This window comes from Scardinius erythrophthalmus (assembly GCF_964197995.2).
Source record: "Scardinius erythrophthalmus genome assembly, chromosome: 6".
NCBI lineage: Eukaryota > Metazoa > Chordata > Actinopteri > Cypriniformes > Leuciscidae > Scardinius > Scardinius erythrophthalmus.
This window is the reverse complement of record NC_138226.1, coordinates 31,383,176-31,410,645: the sequence shown is the minus strand read 5'-3', so window position 1 is coordinate 31,410,645 and position 27,470 is coordinate 31,383,176. Positions and strand designations below refer to the sequence as shown.

The 27,470-nt window shown below is 37.5% G+C and overlaps 1 protein-coding gene across 6 annotated transcripts in view; it reads left to right on the top strand.

Annotated features, from left to right (window-relative positions):
* The first annotated feature begins 939 nt into the window (after positions 1–939).
* dgkh (diacylglycerol kinase, eta) overlaps positions 940–27,470 on the top strand; it is a 103,634-nt gene continuing 77,103 nt past the window's right edge. For 4 of the 6 annotated variants that reach the window (XM_081368946.1, XM_081368945.1, XM_081368948.1 and 1 more), the window contains exon 1: positions 2,290–2,970. In XM_081368946.1, the coding sequence (XP_081225072.1) occupies positions 2,692–2,970 (279 nt within the window). In that variant the 5' untranslated portion in view covers positions 2,290–2,691. Of the gene's footprint in view, positions 1,040–2,289; positions 2,971–27,470 lie in introns of those variants that run through there. The other 2 variants (XM_081368944.1, XM_081368947.1) reach the window with 1 other exon arrangement.

Sequence of the window (27,470 nt, the reverse complement as noted above, 5' to 3'; positions counted from 1 at the left end):
ATCTGGGCCGACACTGTTGCTGTCTGGAGCTCAGTAAAGCCGCAGTTTTCTCATAATCTCTAACCATTTCTCCTTCTAATCTGCTCCATATCGCTTTAAAATACATAATTCTGTACAGAATTCAGATGGGTCAGATGATCCGCTCTGCTCTCGTGTCTCTGGACCGGAGCAGACTGTGTGTATGCTGCGGGGGTTTGCGTGACTCTAACATGAAACCAGACTTCTTTCGCCCCAATGAAAAGCATAGGCTACACTGTCTGAATCGTTCCCAATCCCCTATAGGCTATAGAGCACTAACTATGTGCCATTCATCATGTAGAAAATAGTAAATGTGTGAAAAAACGACGAGTCTAATTATAATGTTGTAGGAAGGACGTTTTAGATTCTAGAGAGCATTTGATTGGACAGAAAATCTGATGAGAAGCTGAAGTGCAGAGTGATGCCATCAAAATCATTGATCCATATGGTGGAAGTGAGAGAATATAGGCTAAGTTTTGAATGCTTTATCTTCTAAATTCCTCATTTTGTCATTGTTTTGGAGTGCACTAGCTTATAAATAACAGTAAGACTAACAATTTCAAATCACACTAAAAGCCAAAAAACTTTCAAAAACTTTGATTTCATGGGAACTTTAAAGGAATCCATGCGAGCATAGATAAAATAAAATAATATTTGTGATGATATGAGAAAATAGAGTTCAAATGAACTTCGAAACCATCACAAACGTGCGCGGTTTTAAATAAAGTCATGGTCATTGAGTCTTTAAAAAGTGGGATTATGTGGAAAACGCAGGTCTCGTGACGTCATGGATAGCGCTTCGATTCCTTATAGGGATTTGACATTTATCACGTGGAAAGAAAGACCCTGAAAGAGTAGGGAGGAGTGGAGATGAGAAAGGGAAATAACACTCAAACCATATGCTCAATTCCACGAGTGAAAGTCGCGCTTGATTTGTGCGGAGATCTTGAGCGCAGGGACTAGGAGAATAATGGAAGATGAAGACTGCCAATACACTCGCAGCCCTGCCTGGGAAGAGCTGGTCAGTACATTTTCTATTCGGATATGCATCAAATAGATCCTTCATAACCGTACACACATGTATAGGCAGTGATTAAGGATTTTAGCAGTATGTTCGCAAGCTCTTGATCTGATCGGGTGGTTTATCTCGATAAGATCGTTACGAAGAATCCCGCTCTACATTCCTCTACAAACTGGTGAACTTGTGTACGGGATTGATTTAGACATTACAAGTTGCAGAGTATAATATCAAGTATCAAACTAATCAATGATCTTATCTTAGTGAGTGACATCGCTATTATATAGCTCTTTTTTTGCCATTCAAAGTTACAATGGACTGAGAGGAAATGTGAGAACCGCAATGACCCATTTTCATAGAGATAGTAGCCTAGGCTATAGTGGAATTAAACGAGGCTAATCAGTTTTTTTTGGTGCTGACTGTGTCCTGCTATGCGCATTTAGATCTGAAACAGTTTTAAATAAGACACTGGCGATCGAATCAAGATAGGATTTGTGTTTTGGTCATCTGTTTGAATTCACAAAACATCAGATGCCTTTAAACTTATAAGAATAGGTTACATTCTCTTCTACATCAGCAGTCTTCATACAAATCTCAATGTTACTTAGTCTACTTCATAATGGCTCTTGGCTAATGTGTGCTGATGTGAATAAATGCAATACGTGAATAAGTGACAATAAAAAGTAGCATTTTGTGTTGAAACTAATGCTGCCTTCACGTGCTATCGGAAATGTCCTACTTCCCACTTCTGAAGTCGTGATTACGAGCTCATCGCATTCAAATTTTGACGTGAGAGGGCGTTCATGTCCAACTTTTTAAATGGAAAACTAGCATTTCGCTACGATAATTCCGGTAGCATGCGAATCTGAGGAGGTTCGCCTCGCGCACGCGGCGCACAATCGAATAATTAGGCTATAATTGGCGCCCATAGCACCTCAACATTTTATTGATATAAACCAAACTTTTAATTGATATCATTTCGACATGAAATGGGCAATAAAGTGATAAATAAAGACAGTACGTATAGCTACTTAGCCAGTGTTTTGTGGGTGTCCAATTCGCATCCCGACGAAAGCGCTCGAGCCGCCAACTGTTGCTATGGTTACAGTCTCAAGCGATATAATGTATGGACCTAGATTTCTACCGAGGAGGCCCAATGCAATAAACTGAACAAGGGACCCATAAAACCTAACGAATACTCTATATTATCATATGCATAGGCTGCATGCACTGTATGTGTAGGCATAGTTATAGGCTATTGTATATTTCTTAAATATGATATAATATGGTAGAATCTGTCTCCCTTGATAGTCTATGTCCAAACTGCAGTCTATTTGGCAGCTCTCACTAGGTTTTGAGACTCGGTCTGGTTGTGGCTTTGTATAATGTTACAGAAGAAACATCTGTTGCTGTATCCTCGCCATAGTTTGTGAGATACCCGTCCGCCGCTAGGGTTTGCTACAGAGATTTCCTCCCGCTCCGAGCGTCTCAGCCCCCCGTCTGCCTTCCTTCATGCAGTCGGAGAACCAGCGCTCGTGTTCAGACACGAAAATGCACTCCACCCGGCTAGGAAAGTTTCACAGCAGCTCGTTTAAAATATCAGACTCTAAGTGAATGCCTGGTGGCGCGCCGGTTGGGCAGACAAACGCAAAAGCATGACGGCCAGGAGAACCGCTTTCCACCCGTTGTCCAGCTCCCGCATCCCGGCGGAGAGGAAGGGAGCGGCTGAGCGCGTTCATAACCCGGAGTGCTGTGACTCTTCCCCGCAGGAGCCGGAGAAACCAGCCGCGACCCCTTCAGGGCTGCCCGCCGTGGGGGCTGTCGGGGGACCCGGGCCGGTGGTGGTGGACGAGTCATCCGACAGCGAGGGAGAGCAGGAAGGGCCGCAGAAACTCATCAGGAAAGTGTCAACCTCCGGGCAAATACGAAGCAAGGTAAGACACGCTGTTTCATACCCGAAGCCTGTGTTGTGTGTTTTGCTGTTCATGTCCAGGCCAGTAAGCAGACGATGGTGCTACTGTAGCCCTGCGCACATGGTGGACGTCTATGAGCTCAGTAAACACTGAGCTTTTCCAGCGTCAAACATCTGGAATGATTGCAAACTGAACATGAATGTTGCGGTTGAATCGCTTGTGCCATAATTCATCTCCCATAGTGAGCATGCAGTAAATGCAGCTCAGTCAGCAGTGCTCTACTTTACAGTCTTTAACCTGTTGATATGTGTAGTCACTCACGACCACTTGTTGGTCTGTTTTATGGACACTCTTTTCTTTTCTTTTCTTTTCTTTTCTTTTCTTTTCTTTTCTTTTCTTTTCTTTTCTTTTCTTTTCTTTTCTTTTCTTTTCGTTTTGATAATACACCATGAATCTTTTGGTTTCAATTATACAATTATATTATATTATGATTTATTAAATTATGTTGTTATATTAAATAATATATTAGGACTATAATATAATTATATTAAAATATAGTAATATAAATCTTACTTGCATAGATTATCAAACACTGATGCTTGCTTGATGTATTTATATTTATAAACAATATATATATATATATATATATATATATATATATATATATATATATATATATATATATATATATATATTAACATAAATATATTTATATTTTTAAACAAAAAATCTGTCTTCGGATCCCTGGTTAAATTCTTCATCCACTTTGAATAATACAACTTTTTTGCCTGTTTTGTTTTTGCTTTTTGAAAGTCATTGCTGTATTTAGTGTGGAATAATTTTCTCATCGTTTTATTTTAAACACAATAATCATGTTATGCTCTTGTGTGTCTAAATCAGGACTGATCTGGGGTCAGTTAACACATTTGCATACTTAAGCCCCCATAAACCCATTAAAACGTGGGCTTTGATGCGTAGAGTAATGAATAGTAATTGAAGCCTCTTGATTCTGCTCTCCTGCTTGGCAAGATGACACCTCAGCCGTCTTGCCCCACTTTAACTGTGACACAATAAAAAGTTCCTCTTATCTGACCAGTGCAAATTCACTTAATTATTGAGTGCTGCTCTCCACCCCCTCTACATTATTAAAGAGGGCTATATTTAGATACGGGCCGCTCTGGATGTAGAAGGGGCTGTTGTTTAGTGATGATAATGAGCTGTCAGTTTAAAACACACCACATGTGTAAATAAAGCCTCGTTCAACAAGAATCATTCAGAAACATCATATCTCCTCTCATCAGTCAATATACAGCAGTTGATGAATGCAACGTCCATGTCACTGTTCAGGGTTTTTTCTTTGCAAATGGCAGTATAGAGATTATGACACGTATTGACTTGTTTGAGATCTTTGTTGAACAGGGTAATTTAGTTTTTACCTCAGTCAGCTTAAAGGGATTATTTACACACCTTAAGTTGTTCCAAACCTGTATGAATTTCTTTCTTCTGCTGATCATAAAAGAAGATATTTTGAAGAATGTTGGTAACCAAACAGTTGATTGGCCCTATTGACTTCCATAATATGGGAAAAAAAAATTATATGGAAGTCAATGGGGACCATCAAGAGTTCTTTGAAATATCTTAATTTCTTTTTAAAATAGTTTCAAAGTAAATTTGAACTTTGAAAGACTAATGAGGAAATAGTAATGGCTGCTGAAAATTCAGCTTAGCGTTTGCGATCACATGAATAAATTATTTTTCCAACCATTTCCAACTAATTTTACTAATTCCAACAATTAGTAAAATTTACTTAATTTTTATGTGGCAAGTTTTTGCATGCATATTTTTTAGTAAATTTCACATATGGAATTAAGTAACTCTACTTAATAATTAAGTTAAGTGAAAGTAACAAAGAAAATTAAGTGAGACACCATATCTTCTTCTCATAAATTACACATTGCATGAACGTAGAGACCTCAATACTTGGTAGACAATACACAATGACGGTAACATTTGATGGATCGTTTTTGTGTTTGAATGTGTCATTTTGAGTAGAAAATGAACTCCAAATGTCACAAAATGGCAAGTTACCAATCCTAACAAGAAAATCAATGATAAAACAGTGTAAATACAGCTGGAAAATCAACCTAATTAATTATTCAAGGCCCAGTGCATGATGGGAACACCAGTTACAGAAAAGATGAGTAATTTTACTTAATTTTATAATGTTGATATTTATGCTTTTATTTCTACAAACTTGAATTGAGTAACAATATATAATTTACTTAGTTGTTTTAAATTCTTGCCTGAACTAACTTTTTCATGTAAATCATGTTTTTTTTTTTTTCTGTAGTATTTACTTCACCACAAAATCATTTTTATCAGTGCACGTCCATGTCACTGGTCAGGGTTTTTTCTTTGCAAATGGCAGTATAGAGATTTTGACACGCATTGACTTGTTTGAGATCTTTGCTGAACAGGGTAATTTAGTTTTTACCTCAGTCAGCTTAAAGGGATTATTTACACACCTTAAGTTGTTCCAAACCTGTATGAATTTCTTTCTTCTGCTGATCATAAAAGAAGATATTTTGAAGAATGTTGGTAACCAAACTCAAAACAATTCTATGGAAGTCAATGGGGACCATCAACAGTTCTATAAAATATCTTATTTTCTTTTTAAAATAGTTTCAGAGTAAATTTGAACTTTGAAAGACTGGAGTAATGGCTGCTGAAAATCATTTGCGATCACATGAATAAATTGCATTTCAAAATGTATTCCATTAAAAACATAAAACATTGAATAAATGCAGCCTTGATGATCATGAAACCTTCTTTACAAAACATTAAAAAATATTTTCCCTAAAAATCGGACCATGATATATAATACAATTGTGTGTTTACAGTACCTGTCGAAAGTTTGGAAACATTCCAATTTTTTTATGTTTTTGAAAGAAGTATCTTATGCTCTCCAAGGCTGCATTTGCTTGATCAAAAATACAGTAACAACAGTAATATAGCGAAATATTATTACAATTTAAAATAACTGTTGTCTTTTGAAATATATTTTAAAATGTAATTTATTCCTGTAATGCAAAGCTAATTACAGATTTTGCACTGATTTTGTGCTCAAGAAACATTTCTTCTTGTTGTTCTTCTTCTTCTTGTTCTTCTTCTTGTCCTTCTTCTTCTTCTCATCAATGTTGAAAACAGTTGTGCTGCTTAACATTAACATTTTCTTACCATCACATCCCATATCGGTCAACCACTAAATAACCTGTTCTAGATATCCAGATGGAGAACGTCCAAATCAGTGTATTCAGTGATCTCCTCTCAGCATTCTCACCAGACTAGAATAATCAGAGCGCTGAGGAAGTACATTTGTTTTTAGAGAGTTATTCTCCAGTGCATGTGTGTTTATGTTAGACCGGTCATGTGCAATGCTGTTCAGCAGAGTGCCTCCCTTTGCCCTGGTAACTCTGTGGAGAGCATAATGTCCAGGCCATCTGTGTTCTCAACGGAAATCTCAGTGCGTTACACGAGTTACGGGAGGGCGAGAGCGAGAGCTAGTTAGCTAACTGATAAAGGTAGGTGTTGTGTTGTTCCGTTGGCCAGTGGGCTGTGATGTGTGCAGATCAGTGCTAATGGAGCATGTAGGCTCTCAGCGTTGTCCCATCTCACTGTTTGCTTTACATGGGCTCTTCACAGACCGTCCCATGTGTCCTGGTTGCACTGTGGCCACTCTCTGTCACGGATCACCTCATATGCTGGGGATGATCAGGGATCTTCTACCGTTGGAGTGCACTGACATTTTTCAAACCCAGGTTAGCCGATGCCATAGTAACTACACACTCTATCTTCATTACGCTAATTGAGGGAGCAGGGAGTGCTGTGTAAAGCTTTGACTTTGAGTAACACTTTGGGGCGATGACATCAAAATAAATGTGTAGGCCTAGATTATTTTAAATGTAAAACAAAAGCAAGAAAAAAATATGTGCTATTTTGTGTCTTGCTCATTTGCGGGCTTTTGCGACATCAATCCTCCTTTTTTTTTAAATAAATCCTCCTAGTTTTAGAAATTTTAGGTATTACTAATTTTAGGAAGTATGCAACAAGAAAAAGAAACAAGAATATTAATATAATATAATATAAAAAAAAAATCTAATGTTGATCTGAATCAGTGTTATTTTAGTATCATTTATATACTTTTGTGTTAATATTTTGAATTAGATTTGTTATATGTTCTGTTTTTACTTTAATTTTAGTTAAGTTGTAGTAATTTTGTTGTGATTTTTTTGTCATTTCATTAGCTTTTTTAAATACTTGCTTTATAGTTTTTATTTTAGTTTATTTAATTTGAGTTATTTTAGTACTTAAAGTAAAACTAAATGAATATATATATATATATATATATATAATTTGAGACTGACTGAGATTATTTTTACAATTTGTGAATAATATATAATATAGTATGTATAATATGCATTGGAACTACTTTAAAAAATGGTTGAAAACATAGGGTTTTAAACATGTTAGAGCTGTGAACGATTACAATACACAATGCAGTTTAACAGCAGTGTTTCCAGGACAAACAGAATGCAGTGATATGATGTGAACACAGCTGGGCTCTCAGTGAATCTCTGTGGGCTGATGCCTTGTAATTTAGTGGGAGAGCTCAAGTGTAGCGGAGCATCTGATCCTCTCGTCCCCCACTGACATCAATAGAGAGGTAATACTCTCATATCCACACACACACACACACACACACACACACACACACACACACACACACACACACACACACACACACACACACACACACACACACACACACCAGGAGTTTCCCTGCCTGATGATGCTTTATGAAGTTTATAGACAACATGATCTAGAAGCATCTATGCATTTTAATGTGATACATATCCAAATAAAGCTGTAGCTTTTACTGTAGCAGGAAATTATGCAGGACGAGGCTTGATTTGATCTAATAAGTGTTGACTGGATTAGATCTGATATTATTGGTTTAGTAGTAGTACATTTAGATTGCAGTTTATAAAAGCAAACTTTACCTCCCTGAACAACCTGAGAGCTATAAATACTCAGAGGCAAACGAGGAAACTAAATGAAGAACAGGTGAACTTAATTAGTGATTAACTGGCACAAACTAGGTCAACTTACAATGACAAGGAACACAGGCAAACAGAACCAAAACACAATGAAACTAAACAGAGCAGAACAGATCATACATGTTACAATAGCCAGTGAATATCAATATATTTAATGAGTTTGAGTAAAAATAGTCTTAAAGGTCGCCCAGTTTACCGGAATCCCACTGACCACCTTTACATAACACATTCTTCCAAAGTGTGCCAGCAATATTTAAACACCTTACAAGAAAACTAACAATTTTATTCTTTGCATTCCGTTCCTTGTTAACTGTAGTAAAAAGCAAAACAGGAACTGTCACAATTATACTGGTTTACATTTAGTGAGCAACCATATAAGTAACGGTACGTTTACACAACAACGATATACTTAAAACGGAGAAGTTTTCCTTTGAGTTTTCCACGTACAGACGACACCATTGTCAATTGATCCCCAATCACACGGATCCGCGAAAACGACAAAGAATGCTGTATTCCTCTGCCAGGCCATTAGATGGTGATGAAACACTAGAGACTGAACATGTAATACGCATGTGCATGACATCATCATCTTCAGAGATTTGCGTTTTTGTTGTTTACATGGAGACCATTTTCAAAAACTTGCACTTTAAAACCCACTTTTTTAAAAGGTTCAGTTTTCAGGCACCCAAAACACGTTGTCGTGTAGGCAATGACTTTGCAGTATAGCGTTTGCGAATGAAAGGACCTCACAAATTTGATTTCATGCAGACTTCTGAGGCAGTGTAATGGTTTAAAGGTCCCGTATTATGCCCCTTTTCACAAGATGTAAAATAAGTCTCTGATGTCCCCAGAGTGTGTATGTGAAGTTTCAGCTCAAAATACCCAACAGATAATGTTTTACAGCATGTTTAAATTGTCATTTTTGGGGGCTCAGAAAAACGCGCTGTTTTAGTGTGTGCCCTTTAAATGCAAATAAGCTGCTGCTGGACGACCCAGGGGGCGGAGGACAATTTCATCTCATGGAAGTCGGACAATAATGCCTACAGAGTCAGAGTGCTGTATAGAGATGAAACAGGTATAGTTTAGTAGTTTAATTACGGTTATTATAACGTATTTGTCATCTGCTTGTATGTATCCATTATTTATTAACAGCCTACAAGTCTGCTGTCTGAATGATGATCAAACATATACTGATGAGTTTAATAAAGTTTATTGTACATCACACAAAAGATGAAGCGTCAGTTTTACTTCAGAAAATCACCGTAAGAGCTGAGTAAACGCAGTAAGTTATAAGAAGTGCGCAAGTACATAAACGAATTTCGGTAGAGTTGAGGGGGCATTCCTGTGGGCGGAGGTTAGTCAAAAAACGGTTTTAATGACGTCATTAAAGCAGGAAGTAGAGGGATGTAGTCCAAACGAGCCGTTCGATGTAGGCGACTTCTGTTAAATAAAACATCTCGCTTGGCATTGAACTTTGAGCTTTATAATTTTACAGATATTATTTATACTCTAACAACAACATTACACACTAACTAAAGTTTGAAACATGGGATCACGAAGAACGGGACCTTTAATGATCTACAGTAAAACTAGAGCGAGGTTTGGTGATAACTAAGCAAATGTTTAATTACTAATTTCTAACTAGAAATTAAATCAGAGGTGGAAAACGTTGGTAAAAAACATAAATTTACACACAAACTGACCTGCAACTGCAACTTTCAGACGCCATCTTTATATAGCTCAACTGTCACAGAATGGAACGCACAGGATTGTGGGATATCAAAGGCAGACTTAAAAAATCGATCAGATGAAGGTATCCGGAAGTGAATCTAACATTGGATTTGGACTTAACTTGAAATGAAAAATAAAAATTCTGTCATCATTCACTCACCCTCAAATTGTTCCAAATCTGTATACATTTCTTTGTTCTGCTGGACACAAAGGAAGATATTTTAAAGAATGTTTCTAACCAAACAATTGTGGGACACCATTGACTTCCATAGTATATATGTTTTCATAGTCAATGGTGCCCCACAATTGTTTGGTTACAAACATTCTTCAAAATATCTTTCTTTGTTTTCAGCAGAACAAAGAAATTTATACAGGTTTGGACCAACGTGAAGGTGAGTAGCCTAAACGATGACAGAATTTTCATTTTTGGGTGAACTATCCCTTTAAAAGACCCACTTTACCTGCATTCACCCTATATAGGATAAACAGTAGGATTATATTTAAAGTAATACCATTTGGCCATCTATAAATTTCCTGGTACCTATCAAGTACATTTGTTTCATATGCTGTTTAAAGTGAGCAAATACGTTCCCCACATTTTAGAAACTTACTTGTTCCGTTCACAGCATTTATGTGAAATCATCTTAATTTTCCTGTTTTTCTATACTAGACTGCATTACTGTATGTCTAAATGCATCTGTCTTCCTGGCTTATCTGGGCTGATGTAATTGATGATAATTAGATTAATTTAATGGCGCAGTTAGAAGAATTGAGCAGAAATTGTGTTTAGAGTTCAAGTGATGAGTAGGCAGACAATGACCTTTACATCCATCACAACTTTGTCATACAGTGAATTATTCTTTGTCTGTACGAGTTATGTTTGAATAAAGAACAAGTATTTTTGGTAAATAGTTTTATTAATAATGATGTACTTTTATATATCGATAAAATTGAGAACTCTTGTGTTATTGGTTGAACCGGTTGGACTTATAAATAAAGGTCATTGTTCTCAATGTTTGTTTATAAAACAGAATCTTATTATAAATACACATAACAGAGTTTTGTTTAAATAAATAATATTGAATTAAAATGCAATAGAATGAAAATAACTTCTCAAAAGTCAGTGTAAGAAGTTATGCGAAACAAAACAAATGGTTTACAATCAAATAAACCAAATAATATTTAAACAAATTTTCAAGTTATATTGAAAACACAAATAAATAAAACCCCAAATAAAAAACTTTTTATTTAAATACAAAAACACTTGATTTATAAGATTTCCTCTATAAACCTAAATCTATTTTTCAACATTTGTTGACGGAGAAATGCTCAAAGGACCAAATCTGACAATATTAGGGCTCCTGCTCCAGCAGGAGATATTGAACACGAGGAAGCTGAGATCCAGGTGCACTGATAGACAAGGGGAAATCCATGATAGCATCAGCAACGAAAATCTGTCCTGTTGTCTGACAAGTTCTCTTATTGAGTTAAGAGAGTCTGCTGAGTTCTGTATCCTGTGTCCTGTGCACTAATGCATGAATGAGAGGCACTGCTGATTCAATTGTGGAGCTGCAGGATGGGATTTGCCACAGGCATGAAACATACACTCATACACCTCATGGTGAATCCCACGCTCGCTTTCTCTGAAACCGTGACTGTGTGGCCATGGCCATGAATATCTGTCACATTAAATGGGTAAAATAATGAGTAGGCCTATTTAGAGAGAGTGTCAGAGAGAGGGTGGAAAATGGTTAAGAAAAAAAAAGAAAAAAAACACATTTAAAAAATTTAAAGCATTATAGGTAGATACAGGTCTAGTGATTTTGTTTGTAACACCATGATGGCTTGCTGATATTGGGTTCACTGGCCTTTTGTTTGGAGATTTGGAAAGTTAAGCATTTGAAATTGAATACAACATGCTTTGGCTTGTTGAATACAACATGCTTTGGTCTTTTTTTAAATCCACAAAAGAAAACGCAGGAGATTACCAGGAATTGAATGCAACCACATAAGCTAGATGATACCAGGTCAACAAACAGAGTGAACTATGGGCTTAAATACATGGAGGATGATTGACTAAAACAGAACAGGTGTTAACTAATGAAGTACCAGGGAGTCTAAGGCCTTGTCCACACGGATACGCATTGAAAACACATCTTTTTCTTTCCGTTTTGGCCTTCCATGCACAATGAGACAGTGTTTTTTTGAAAACGCTCTAACAAGTGCATACATTTTTGTGGACTGTCAAAACGGAGGTATTTTAAAACAATGACACAAGTTTAGTCATGTAACGCATATTGTACCAATAGCTATTCATGTTTATGTGCTATTCACTTTAACACTGTTGCTAAAATATGTTACTTTGCACACTCTTCATATCACAGTCCTGCAAAGATGACAGAAAATGTACTCACTGTGGCAACATCAGTAAATGGTGAGATTTACATTTATGCATTTGGCAGACTTTTATCCAAAGTGTCTTACATTGCATTTCAAGCTACACATTTACATTCTTATCAGTTCTTGCTTTCCCTGGGAATCGAACCCATGACCTTGGCGTTGCAAGTCCCAATGCTCTACTGTTTGAGCTACAACTTCATTATTTATTTTTCCGTCTGTATCATCTCGGTGAGCTTTTGTGAGGTTTTACGCATGCACAGTAAGGTAAATTTAGCGTTTTCCGACGTTTCAGTGTGGATGAGAAACTTTTGGAAAATGCCTGAAAACGCTAGTGTGGATGGAGAGCGTTTTTTTAAACGAAAACACCGTTTTCAAATGTATCCGGATTAATGTAGACGTAGCCTAACAAGGTGCTACGGAAAACGGGAACACAGAAACTAAACAAAAAAGAGCATACAGTTCATGTGACACATGCACACATTGCAAGTTTTCAGGAGTGAGAACAGTATTCAAATGTGAGATTAGGGCTGCCAATGATTAAAGATTTTTCTAGTCGACTAGTAGTCACTCATTTAAGATATTAGTCGACTATAGTTGGACATTAATGACATTAGTGTCATTTCATAGGCTATATATACTTTGGGTTGGGGAGTGGCATCGGAAAATGGTTTTAGTTTCAGGGCTGAGAAAGAATAGTATATGTAATATTGTTCTACATTATATAAAAATACTAAACCATAATAATGAGCATTTAAAATTTGAATTAAGTGCTCAAGTGCACACATAAAGCTTGCTGCAGCGCACCGGCAAAAGTAATGATTATGAATGTGTTGGAAAAAAACCCTGCAAGGAGTCTGTCTGAACAGTTTAACTATTTATTCATAAACTAGTGTTTTCTGAGTCAGTGACGGCTACAAAGATGGATTTGACAACTCTGACTCCAATGATTAGCCATGTTGGAGGTCAATGAATGATAGGAACGTTTGGATTTCCTGACAAACATACAAATAATCACCACATGGACCAGCCGTGTTAACGATCTGTTTGAGGTTTTTTTTTTCTGCAACAAACTGACTAATTCAGATTTAGTCGACTAACTCTCTTCTCATTGATTAGCGTTTAATCGACAATTGGGGGCAGCCCTTGTGAATGCCAAAAATATTTTTTTTGTTAAGTTCCTTATATTCCTTATACTTGCAGGTCACATTTAGGGCCCTATTTTATCTTAGCGCATGGTCTAAAGCACACGGCGCAAGTGCACTTAGGGCGTGTCCAAATCCACTTTTGCTAGTTTAAAGGTAGGGTAGGTAGGATTTTTATAAAAAACTTTTTTTCAAATTTGTTTAAACTGTCTTTATATACCAATACATAATTAAAATGTAAGTGCTCTGAAAAAGAGAGTATAAAAATCGAGTGACTGTAGACCTTTTAATCTGCAATAAACACAGCTCATTATTCACTTAGTCACTCACTCTCGCAACCATGGCTACCACCCCTGTTGCTAGATCTGCCCATATGCGCACGCACCCGTTTGATTTGAGGAGTGCAAGAGAGGCGCGGAACCTACGAAGAGTAAAATTATGGCAGAGAAAGAGCATTCAAAATTCAAAGCACCTGCATATTCAGTCAACGAAGGCAAACAAGGCAAAAACTACTTCCTCGGACCCTGGTTGCCCGCACTCTTGAACGACCTCCTCTGCTTCGCCCTCGACCCCGGACCTGTCCTCGAACCGACGAAGCGGTACTTGTCTCCGGAGTGTAACGTTAGTCCTCATCAGAGTCAACAATGTTTTCATCATGTAAACTCGCAAAACACCTATATGTTATGAATCTTACACGAAATTCACCTTCATCACAGTGTAACTGATGGTAATGGAAAAACATGTATCAATGCAACCTGTTTTTAGCTTTGCCTTATAAATATAGCTCGTTACCTATAAATATAGCTTGTTACCGAATCAAACAAAGTATATTTTAAACTTTATCAGTATCGATATGTTAGCTTGATAGTGAGTACTAAAATAAATCTTATTTGTTTATATTTATAGTGATAAAGTTAGGTATTTTATTGCATGTGATTCTGACATGATGTCACTGCATGCACTGCGCTCCTTCCTCTCCACTCGTCTCAGGTAAATAAATGCGTCTTCCAGCTGAGCCTGAGCGTTTGGCGTCGCACGTTCATGTGTTTTGGGGGCGTGGCTTTGGAAGGAGCTCAGAAGGGAGGGGGTGGAGTGAATGGAAATAATTAGCTGTGTTTACAACAGTCGTGAGAGGTCTACAGACACTCGATTTTTATACTCTCTTTTTCAGAGTACTTACATTTTAATTATGTATTGGTATATAAAGACAGTTTAAACAAATTTGGAATGTTTTTTTTGTAGAAAAATCCTACCTACCCTGCCTTTAACGACAGGAAAAATGGTCGCAAATGCATTTGCTATTTAAACAACATGGTGCAAGATGCAACAATGATAACTGCGTTGGACTGAAACTAGTAAAAAATACTTGCACCGCGCTTGGCGCTGCATTGCCCCGGGTGTAAGATAGGGCCCCACATTTAATCTTATTTCCATTTCACAGTTGCTATTCTGGCTTATTTTGATGAGCAAGTCACTTATTTTGGGCTTGTTTTGTCAAATCCGGTTGCTCATGTTTGTAGTGAGATCTGGCAAGACTCTGGAGAGAACAGCTAAGGTGAAGAGAGACAGACTTGCCAAAATGTGCGAATGAGTCATTTATCATTGAAGCAAAGCACACCTGAAATACTGCATTTCCATGGCACAATTTCTTTTCACTCAAAATACAATGATTCGTACATCCTTATAAATATGAAATAAATTGTATTATATAAACACTAGGTTTTCTTTTCTTTGCTTAATTTACTTGCTCCCTTTTAAGTATTGTATTCAATTATTTTAAAAATAAAAATATAAAATAATTTGAAGAAGTTAATTAATAATGCTAAAGATAATTATAAGTAAATAATACATTAAAACATTAGCATAGCCTTCCAAAATTGTTCAATTAAGTTGGCTAAACATTGCTTTAAATGGGTAAATAAAAAATAAATTAAAAAAAATTAAAAACCCCGAATAAACACGCTATTGACGTTTAAAAGCTGCCGTCTGTCAGCAGGTATGAACTGAGTCTGTACTACCGGTACTACAGAAAGCCTGGGATCGTTAAATGTTTACAATTTCAGTGTGAAATTTGCACAGAAGTGCCAGTACCTTTGACAGCACACACACAAACACACACACAGTTCGAGAGCTGCTTTTAAACTGTTTTTGGAGTTAATTTGGTTGCAGAGAGTGGTTGACACCATATATATATATATATATATATATATATATATATATATATATATATATATATATATATATATATATATATATATATATATATATATATATTTTATATATATACAATATACAACATATACGTCTCATTCAGGCATGGATTTAGAAAGCAGACGCCCCTGGGGACAAAATCTTGGAGGCCCCCCTCCCCCCTCGTAGGCTCGTGGCCCAAACTAACACAGCATCTTAATTTTTAGAAACAGTAAAAGGAAGCTGTAGGTTTTTCTTTACTTTAAAACAAAACCACTTTCTCCAACTCCATTTCTTGTTATGTTAACTGTGACAGCAAAGGAGATCTATAAATGCACTGTTAGACATTTTATCGTATTTTTGCGGTAACTTACTGGCAGCACTATTGCCAGTAAGTTACTGTAAGTTCCCCTTTACAGTAGCTTACCTGTAAAATGTGTTTTACGATATGATGCCCTTACCGCAATTTAATTTTACAGTATGATGGCCTTACTGCAATTTAATTTTACAGTATGATGCTATTACCGCAATTTAATTTTACAGTATGATGCCCGTACCGCAAGTTAATTTTACTGTAAGATAAGATGCCCTTACTGCAATTTAATTTTACAGTAAGATGCCCATAACGCAATTTCATTTTACAATATTATGCCCTTAATGCAACTTATTTTTACAGTATAAAACAGTACTATTTTATTATTTATATTTTACATGAATGCTATTGAATTTAATAAATTCCAAAAAAGTGACTTGGGTCCATGTACATCAGCATATTCTTTATTCACTATCACAATCAATTACATCCATTTCATTTTTATTTATTGTGATGCAACATTAGGCAGTTTTATTCATATAGCACGTCATACACATTGGCAATTAAAAGTGCTTTACACAGTAAGGAATTAAAATAATCTCAAAATAAAAGCAAGGAAAATTAAAGTTCTATTATGTCCTATTATGTATTTTTGAAAATGACCTTTCATGTAGTGTGTAACAGTTCTAAGGCCTCGTTTACACTGTAAGTGAAATGTAACCCAATTCCGATTTTTTGCTCATGTGACACAGATCGGATGTGTTCTATGACAGTGTAAACAGGAAAAAAAGGCATGCATTCGGATATTTCGAGATCGGTTTCAGGCCTCATTCATATGTGGAAATAAATCAGATATGAATCAGATATGTGCCTATGTGACTGTCATATAAACTGGCAGATTGGATTTTCTGAGGCATTAGGCAACGTCTCCGCGGTTTAATGATGAGAGCAACCCCAACGCGCGTCTGAAAAGGGACGGATGGGCCTCGTTTACACTGCAGGTCTTGATGCCCAATTCTGATTTGTTGCCTATATCCGATTTTTTTGACAGTCCGTTTACACGTTCTTTCAATAGTGACCCATATCCGATTTATGTATTTACACTTGACATACTATCTGAAATGCTGCACATGATTAAAGGGGGTTCTTGATATAATACACAAAATACTGTTTTGTGTGCAAATAAATTATTGTTAACACACATACACACACACACATGCACACTCATTAATGAATTTTATAAAAAAAAAAAAGAAAAAAGCATGAGGTCACACAGTTAGTGGGGTCTTGGAGGCCCCCTAGAGGTTGGAGGCCCCCGGGCATCGGCCCAGTGGTAAATCCGGCCTTGGCCTCATTAGCATCTGTTTCTATGGGCCACTATACATAAGCCGTCTGCCATATATTGGAACGGTTAAAGCCGGTGCGTGACCATTCGAGAGCAAGTTGACTGTGCTTCTGCAACCATAGTTATACTCAACTCAAGTATGAATATCTATCTATATCTGCAATAGACTTCAGCAGATGACTTTCATTGAATTTAATAAAAGGAGAAGGCATTAGCTAACACAACATTAAAAGTTGCCATTGTTTAAAAACCTGTATTAACCTGACTTAACACATTTAAAAACACAAACCAACACATTCTCACCTCTGAAAGGTTATCCCATTTCTTGGGGAATTTAAATATCGCCAGTAATTTAAATCTCTGCACAATATTTTGGCATAATGTAAAACTCTAAAACTAAAACTGTTGACTTTTCCAATATGGCGGACACGTTAAAATGTCTGGAGAGTTTGAATGTGGTATCTACGTATACATATCTATGGTTGACACTCCCATAAATTGCCAAACTGTGCATGAACACAACAAGATTAAGCTCTCAATTGCTGAATGAAAGCAAAATTCATCTGTGAATACGGCCAAAATGTGATGTAGCAGTTGAATTCTTGCTTGGACTGCAAACCATCTAACCCCGAACGCTATTGTAGATGGACGGACAAAAGCGCTTGTTTGGCATTGACATTCCATACATATGTATCATTCCTTTTTCCACAAGACCTCTGTGAGTGAAGAATTATGAATCAATAACCCTTGGAGGAGACTAAAGACAGGCATATTCTTCAGCTCATTAAGCCCTAATTCGTATTCTCGTTGTAATTGGCTCTTGTTTTGTGTATTTCCCGTCTCAGATGACCTTGATTAACAGTGACTGATTGACTGGTTTGTTTTCTCAATGACCCACTCACTCGGCCCATCATACCCAGCATTCATTCTTTCAATAGACACTCATAATGGGGCTACTTGTGGACTGAATGCAAAATGCACGTCGGTCCACAGAGACTCCAAAGCCGTGGGTTCGGAGGAAACGGGGCGGCATTCACGATCATTAGCTGTCTCTAAAGATGGCAGTGTTTGGGGGGGCGGTGGGGGGTCTGGACAGCTTTTGAAAATGGGTTTTAATGATGGTCCCCTCCTCCCCCTCTCCTGCTGACTGTATAGCAGCGATTCACTGTCTGTCAGCCGCTTCCCCTCCCTGCGCCTGACCGTCCTGACCAGTGTAATTGTTACCTTGTGCTCTGCCTCCTCTGTACACAATGACTCCGTGTCGTTAGAGATGAGAAAATTATGTGCCAACAACTGACAAGGTGTAATTGCTAGGCCAGTTTAAGCTGTGCTGCAAAGTTTCTGTGAAAGTGATATTTTTAACTTTGCGAAATGGAGCGCCGTGTTCATGATAACTGAGTGTGCTATTTGTGCTTATTGAAGAGTCACAGAGGTCTTCAGTACCAAGGATTCTTGTGTTTGTTATTCATTTGGCCTCAAATACAGTATTTTGGATTCGTTTTTTTTTTTGTTTTTTTTATTGGCCACATTTTCTGGAAAGATAAATCTCAGATTTTCCTTGTTTTGTAGTGAAAATGTGCTGCTTTTGTCACTTACTAATATTGATAGTTCACCAAAAATTCATTATTTGTTCACGCTCATGACATTCCGAACCAATATTTTTTTCTGTGGAACTTAAAAGAAGTTTTGAAGAATCATCAGGCATCACTTATATCATAAAGCTAACAGTTACCACATCTGTCAATTTGAAGTACACTGAAAAAACAACAAAAAACATTGGTGTAGGATTTACTTTGAAATCATTTTCACTCAGAAATTGCTAGTAGATTTCACAAATAATTACAAAGAAAGGCACTCTTTAGACATTCTGACAAAAAAGGTGCGATGCCTAGTTGAGCTGCATTAGAGAAGACAGTGTTGTTGTTTGTTTGACCTTCCTAAGGCTGACAAACTTAGAGGTTAAAATTTATTTTATACACTGCTCCTGAACATTTCTGTTTTCTGTTGTTTTGTTAGGTCTCGCATTTGTAAGATGGTTCACCGCTCCTTAGGAAAATTAACCATGGTTTTGCGATCAATTGCTGTTTGTATTACCTTAGTTTTTTTTACATATGTCACGATTAAATGGTGGATAACATTGTATCTATAATGTATAAGAACATTACGTAAAACATACCACTCTGAAACGCCCTGTGAAATCCGTGCTTGCAAAGTCTATGCATGAAATACGTTCTGCACGATCCTCTTGTTTTTCAACATTGTCAGGGTCTGAATTGGGCTCGAATTGGTTTAAAATTGACTCCATCATTAATATTTACACTAGAGAAGAGCTCGAAATTATGGAGGGGCGGGACATTTACCGAACGCACTGAGCAATCACTACACACTGGGCCAGCTAACCAATCACAGCACATTTTGTTTTCGGAAGGAGGGGCTTCATCAAAATCGCCGTGTTCGAGCCAAACTGGGGAGAGAAATAATGCGTTTTTTGAACAATCAAGCATGAAAACATAATCTAGTACACCCCAAAAACAAAATCAAGACTGTGAAAAAGGCATAATAGGACCCCTTTGTGAAAATGACGGGATATATATATTTTTTTTACAGTGTACTTATTTATCCACACTTAGGTTTTTTGATAATTTACCTTATCAGATATAAGCCAAATGTCCTTAATTTGTCCATATTTTTTCGACTTAGACCACAGAACATTTGTTGCCTCAGTAGATTGATAATGGAAGCATTTTCAGTCTTTTTTCTGGGTTTGATGCATTGCATATTAGAAGATGCCTCAGGGAAGCAGTAAAAAGCTGTGCCCATCAGCCAACTTCCTGGCACATTTGTGCGTGTGGTGAATTTGCCACAAGATGCCCCGCAGGTCTTGTGTTCTGTCTAGAGCAATGATAAATCTCACCACAGATGCCATAGCCTGAATCATTCATGAATTTCAAACACAACAACCATGAAAGAGACTGAGGGGCTGTTTCCACGACACTGCTTTCAACTAAAAACTTAAAACTTTTTATGTGTTTTGGCCGTTTATTTACATGGCAATGCCGTTTTGGGGGCCTGAAAATGCACACGTTTTGAAACGGGTTTCAAAGTGCACGTTTTTTTAAAACGAGACTGTAACTGTCTCAGTGTGAACTACAAAAAAGTGAATTTGTGAAAATGGTGACGTCATGCGAATTACGTCTTCGGTCATAGGCACATAGTTTTTCTTTAAAAAGTGACATCGCCAACTACTGTCCTGACGTGCATAATACAGCGTTTTTAGTCGGATCCATGTGTACCGGGATCGTTTTGATCGTTTTGACAACGTTGCCGTCTTTACATGGAAAACTCAAAGAAAAATCTTTTCCATTTTTAGTACATCGTTGTCGTGTAAACGCACCCTGAGATTCAATTCTTTTGAAGACAATACTTTATGATTAAAAAACATCAAGGTTAAAGCAATCAAAGGAAAAGAGAATCAGATGTTTCAGAAGGAGCCTAAAACTCCCTTTCCCATTATAAAGCGCTGTAACATGCCTATAAGTGGATTAAATGTTGACAAATGCACCACTACTACCGGTACCGGTATTTTTACCGTTTTCAATTTATAACTTTTTTTGTTCCCCCGAGAAACTTTGCATTCGCTTGCAAAACCTTTGCATTCGCTTGCAAAACTTTTGCGTTCGCAAAAGCATTCAAATATATTTTCATCCCATCTCATATGTTTTTCCATCACCATCTCCTTTTACGGGCTCTGTACCAATGGACAATTCAAAACGGGGCGACATTTTTTTAAAGTACTTAATTAACAGTTTTTCTTTGGTACCAAATTTGATACTGATAACCGCAGAATCTTTCTGGTATTGGTACCGACTACTGAAATTTTGGTATTGTGACAACCCTACTTCTAATATAAAATAACAGCAAAAGACTCTAAATGTTCAATAAATAGTTAAATTTATTAATATTAATAATCAGAATAAACAGTTCTTCTGTAAAGTAATATAGTTCATTAGTCTAACTGTAGTCTGTTTATGTTGTTTTTGTCTCATTATTCAGAATATGCCCTCACAGGGGTGTGTTTACCTGGAAGTAACTGTTTAATGCCCGGTATATTTGTGGCAAGCAGGGCTTGGCCGAGAGCCGTGGGAACAGAGCGAAGCCTGTGGCGCGAGTGTTGATGAGCCACACCGGTCTCGACTCTCATGGACGAGCTCTGGAAGAATAAAAGGAGGAGTGACGACAGTGCAACACGATAGAGGACTGTCCAGGCCTGGATTTCATGGTGTTGTTTTGTTTTAACTTATGCGTCAGTCCTCCGTGAGGGTCTGCCGCTTTACTTTGGTTTTGTTTGTTTTTTGTTTTTTTGTCATTAAAGTTTGCTGAACGTTTGCCAGTTCCCACCTCCTTCTTCCCTGAGCCTTTAACGTTGTTACAGCATTGTACGATTTTGGCTGTCAGTAGCCTGGCAAGCCAGACCTACATCAAGATGTTAGGTCTGGCAACTCACCATTGGCACGGCTCAATCCGAGCGGCGGGTTAAACGGCTGTCTTTCAAAATCCCTCTGCACGCAATAGGATAGCGCTACAACCAATCAGAGCAACAAAGAAGGCTAGTTGGTATATTAAAGGGTAACTAAACCCTAAACCAACTTTTTTTAGTTAATGATCTGTAAGAATGGGGCTTTATTAGTGCTGTTCATTGATTCGAGTAACTTTTTTGACATTTGGGTATAAAGTGTTTTAATTCTACAATATATGGTGTAAAAACGTCTGAGTGCTGACCTCTTCAGGTTGAACGGTGGCTACTGCAGTTGAATTTTCCTATTGGATGTTGCGGTACTGCGTGACGTAAGCGGTACTGCCAGACGTAAGCAGGTTCCAACTCACCACGCCCTCCCTTGGTACGAGCTCACCACGCCCTTGGATGAGCTAGCGTAGATTTATCTGTATTTAGTACAGTGGTAGGTGTAGTGTGCTGGGTGCAACATCACTGTTGGACTGCATAGCTTTCCAGCAGACTTGGAAATTAGGCGCCAGTGTTTGCATGCACTTGGCCTGGAAGACCGTGAGTGTGAAACCTGCATTTTACGGTTTAAAAAGTATTTTAAAATGTCAATGACGTCAGAATGCTGACGTCATTAGCAGAATGCTAGCATGTTATGGGCAACAACAACTCAACCGATAAGAAATCGAAAAGAAATAAGTACTCAATCATTCAACTTTCGACCTATAACCCATGTTGAACTTGCAAAACTTACAATAAAATCTGAGATTTTTCAACGGCAATCGGGTGAAAGAGACACATTTAGCCGTCTAGCCCCATAGACTCCCATTCAGTCTGCACTCGCCGCGATCACCTCCAGTGGAATTCTAATGGAACTGCAACCAAGATCGATACAATGGGGCTAATAGGAAGTGCCAAGGCTCTCCGTAGACGGGCTCTGATTTTAGAGAGTCTGACAGCGGGTCTCAGGTGCACGCCCCCCCGCTCACAGTTTGTCCCCTCTATCTCCACTGGGGTCTGCCCACTTTTCTAGCATTTTTCAAATATTGCCAGTGGGTGGAGTCAGGCTCTGACCAGGGGTTTAGTTACCCTTTAAACTTTTGCCGTATCCAGTCGGCAAAACTCCGAACACATCTTCCTTTTTTAAAAATGACTTAAGTGCCGTTATTTGCTCTTTTTCTCAAAGAAAAGCTTAACTCCAAGTCCTCCAGAGTCACGGCCAAAGCCGATTCGAAAGACCGCTGTTCGCCAGCAGCAGCAGCCATTCTTTGGTTTCAAGTAGCAGGGAACCGTAGCAACTCTGTCGTCATTATGTTAAGCCCGCCCCGCCTACTCTATACACGATGTGATTGGCCTGACCTGAGTTTGTTTTTTACAGCTCCGAAAGTCAACGGAGAGTTGCTAGACCACACTGGCTGCAAAATAAATGTTGCTGCCACTAGGGTGCGTTTAGATTTCTAGGCTACTGTCCCAGACAAAAGATGACAAATCACAGCAATTTAATCTTGCGACTAAAGATAGCCAGTGATAATTTTCTGAGAGTGTCAGAAGTTTAGCATGATCATCTCACAGTGTGTTTGCTGCTCAACCTACATCTACTGACTAGCCAATAAAAATGCAACATGAAATGGCGTAATGATCAACGCGACATGGCGCTAAAACTTAAACTACTTACCTCAAGCTCCATGTGCAAGTTTGGCATGCAGAGTTGGCCTCTTTTCACAATATGACCGCGTCCATATTCTCCTCTTGCTTCCTCCTCTTTTTTCAGCTCACATAATAACCACAATTGCCAAAAGTGCGATACATACACGTGTTTACTAGCACATGCTGATGACGTTTTATTCTTCTAAACTAACTTGTGTGGTAGCCTACGATTCAATAGGTGTCATCATCATACAGTCTACATACATGTCATACCCAAGTTTATTAGATCCATGTGATTTGTAATGATCTTTTAGGATTGCTGAAAATCGCTCAGTCTGTACTGTATCAGGAATTACAAAAGAAAATTTACTATGCTGACACGTTTCATATAAACTAACACTCAGTCACACTTTGTTTGTAACTGTAATTGTGGATTGAACTACTTTGTACTGTGGTAACTATAAAAATGGTCCAGACTTAGAGAGTGATGATTATTTTAAGAGCAGTTTTTATGGTTCCTGGCACAGCGCTAGGGATCTTAAATCGTAGTCTAGTGTCTTAAATTTAGCTTATATATGAAACACATAAAATTTGTCATGTTGTCATGTCATTTTTGAATCATTAAACATCACATTTATTAAAAAAAAAAAAATCCTCTTAGAGATGAACTGTTTCTGAAGATAGATATTATTTTATATATAAAATAATGACATTGTTTTGCCCTCACAACCTAGGTTTTGGAAATAACTAGGTGATTATTTCTTCCCCCATTTTCCAATTTGATTGTTCGTTAAAAATAATTAAAATAATAATAATTAAAAAGAAAAAAAAAACATGTTTGAAGGCATTTACATGACTTTACACATTGCTACACATATTCAGTATTGTTATGTCTGTTAAGTGTTAAAATACTTGTTTGCCAGTAATTAAATGATTTGTAGGTTAATTCCTTCAAAAGTATAAACTCTGTGGGTTTTGTATTGGTTTCAAAACATTGCTCTGTTGTTTGATCATCACGACCAGCTAGACACAGCAACATTAGCCGCTTTTACACCGTCCAGCCAAACCGTTTTCATTGTTTAACCGTTCCATTCCGTGCCGACCCGGCCCAGCCATTATGGATATGGTTTCATTTTCCACTGTGGAGCTGATAACGGGGCTGAAATGCAATACAAATGCATCAGCCGTTTACAGATGGTGTGAGCAAGGCCGGATTTACCACCGGGCCGATTGGGCGGGTGCCCGGGGGCCTCCGACCTCTAGGGGGCCTCCAAGACCCCACTAACTGTGTGACATCCTTTTTTCTCTTTTTTATTTTTATTTTATTTTATTAAATTAAAATAAAATGAATTAATGAGTGTGTTTGTGTGTATGTGTGTTAACAATAATTTATTTGCATACAAAAAAGTATCATGATCAGATCAGTTTTTTGGCTGTGACTTCCTACACTGTAAACTAAACACAGTAACGAACGATGACGTCGATTTTACCTTCAATCCGAACGCGAGTCCAATAATGAAACACTGGAAGAACTAGTTATTCAACCCGAACCTCCATCGCAAGGACGACTTCTGCAGGACGTTTCTCAGTGATACATTACTCAGTTTGAGGTACATTATGAGATGTTGTAACTGTAATTCCTCACCATCAGCATTAACAAGTGCATGTACATCAAACAAACTGATTATTTTACTTGTAGAATTTACTGAGTATTTTTCTAATTTATTGCAGTGAACATGTGGAAACTGTATCAATTACAGTGCATACATTAGCCGAGCTCTAGCGTGAATGAGTGATGTAACATAAACGTTGGTAAAACAAATCTTGCTCCATGCTTAATCTTTCCTCAAAGTAGTGAGAACGACAGACAATCAGCATTAATAGACACAGTTATAGGTAATAGTGGCCCACAAACTGATTAGCATAGGTATTTAAGTAAGACAGTGATAACGTGAGTTAGCCAGTTAGCAGGAGACCTACACAAAATAAAACTCAAAACTAAGTATTTTGAACTCCATCTCCCAAGAGCAAGCGGTTTGCGAATCCTGCATTGAACTCCGAGATTTGAGAAGCAGTCGTGAGTAAAATAAAGGGAACACAGAAAAAGTTTAGGATTATACTGCTGTGATATCGTGGTAAAGATGAACTTTAACCGCTGATTCTTCACATACTTATTCTCGGGCAGTGAAAATAAAACTGGCTTTACCTTCACATTGTAGAGCACAGCGTCTTCTCAACATGATGCTATCCAGCATCCACAGGGATCAGCTGTAGTGTTTGAAGGGTTTCAAGTTTTCCCTGGTGTCACAATATGCTAATGTTTTGTCTTGTCGTCACAACGAAATGGCTTATGACTCGTTTGAAAAATGATTCATTTCATTGTCGACTCTTATTTTTTAAAGAAAATAACTTTATATACGGTGCACTTTCAGATTTAAAACTTTGCAGGATGTTTTCATTCACTTAGGCCTCGTTTATACTGCAGGTCTTGAGCATATTTCGCGTTTGTCCATCCGTACAAGAACCCCCTTTAATCATGTGCAGCATTTCAGATAGTATGTCAAGTGTAAATACATAAATCGGATATGGGTCACTATTGAAAGAACGTGTAAACGGACGGTCAAAAAAATCGGATATAGGCAACAAATCAGAATTGGGCATCAAGACCTGCAGTGTAAACGAGGCCCATCCGTCCCTTTGCAGACACGCGTCGGGGTTGCTCTCATCATTAAACCGCGGAGACGTTGCCTAATGCCTCAGAAAATCCGATCTGCCAGTTTATATGACAGTCACATTGGCACATATCTGATTTATATCTGATTTATTTCCACATATGAATGAGGCCTGAAACCGATCTCGAAATATCCGAATGCATGCCTTTTATTTCCTGTTTACACTGTCATAGAACACATCCGATCTGTGTCACATGAGCAAAAAATCGGTATTGGGTTACATTTCACTTATAGTGTAAACGAGGCCTTAGAACTGTTAAATACTACATGAAAGGTAATTTTCAAAAATACATAATAGGGGCACTTTAATTTTCCTTGCTTTTATTTTGAGATTATTTTAATTCCTTACTGTGTAAAGCACTTTTAATTGCCGAAGTGTATGACGTGCTATATGAATAAAACTGCCTAATGTTGCATCACAATAAATAAAAATAAAATGGATGTAATTGATTGTGATAGTGAATAAAGAATATGCTGATGTACATGGACCCAAGTCAGTTTTTTTGGAATTTATTAAATTCAATAGCATTCATGTAAAATATAAATAATAAAATAGTACTGTTTTATACTGTAAAAATAAGTAGCAGTAAGGGCATCTTACTGTAAAATTAAATTGCAGTAAGGGCATCTTACTGTAAAATTAACTTGCGGTAAGGGCATCATACTGTAAAATTAACTTGCGGTAAGGGCATCTTACTGTAAAATTAAATTGCAGTAAGGGCATCATAGTGTAAAATTAAATTGCAGTAAGGGCATCTTACTGTAAAATTAACTTGCGGTAAGGCATCATACTGTAAAATGAAATTGCGGTAAGGGCATTATATCGTAAAACACATTTTACAGGTAAGCTAATGTAAAGGGGAACTTACAGTAACTTACTGGCAATAGTGCTGCCAGTAAGTTACCGCAAAAATACGATAAAATGTCTAACAGTGCATTTATAGATCTCCTTTGCTGTCACAGTTAACATAACAAGAAATGGAGTTGGAGAAAGTGGTTTTGTTTTAAAGTAAAGAAAAACCCACAGCTTCCTTTTACTGTTTCTAAAAATTAAGATGCTGTGTTAGTTTGGGCCACGAGCCTACGAGGGGGGAGGGGGGCCTCCAAGATTTTGTGCCCAGGGGCCTCTGCTTTCTAAATCCGTGCCTGGGTGTGAGATGTAAATAGCGACCGCGTTATGGAGAATTATCAGATATTCATATTTATTTTAATTGTACTATTATTATTGGCAACGTCACGCAATCTACCAGCCAACCGTGCTGAGAGATCCTGTCCGAGAATGATTTGTAATCATGCTGTATTGAACCAAGCTCAAGTGGAAACATAACTGAAACCGTTCAGCCCGACGAAAAAAAAAAACGGCTAAAATAAATATACATTTCATTGTTATGCATAATTTACTA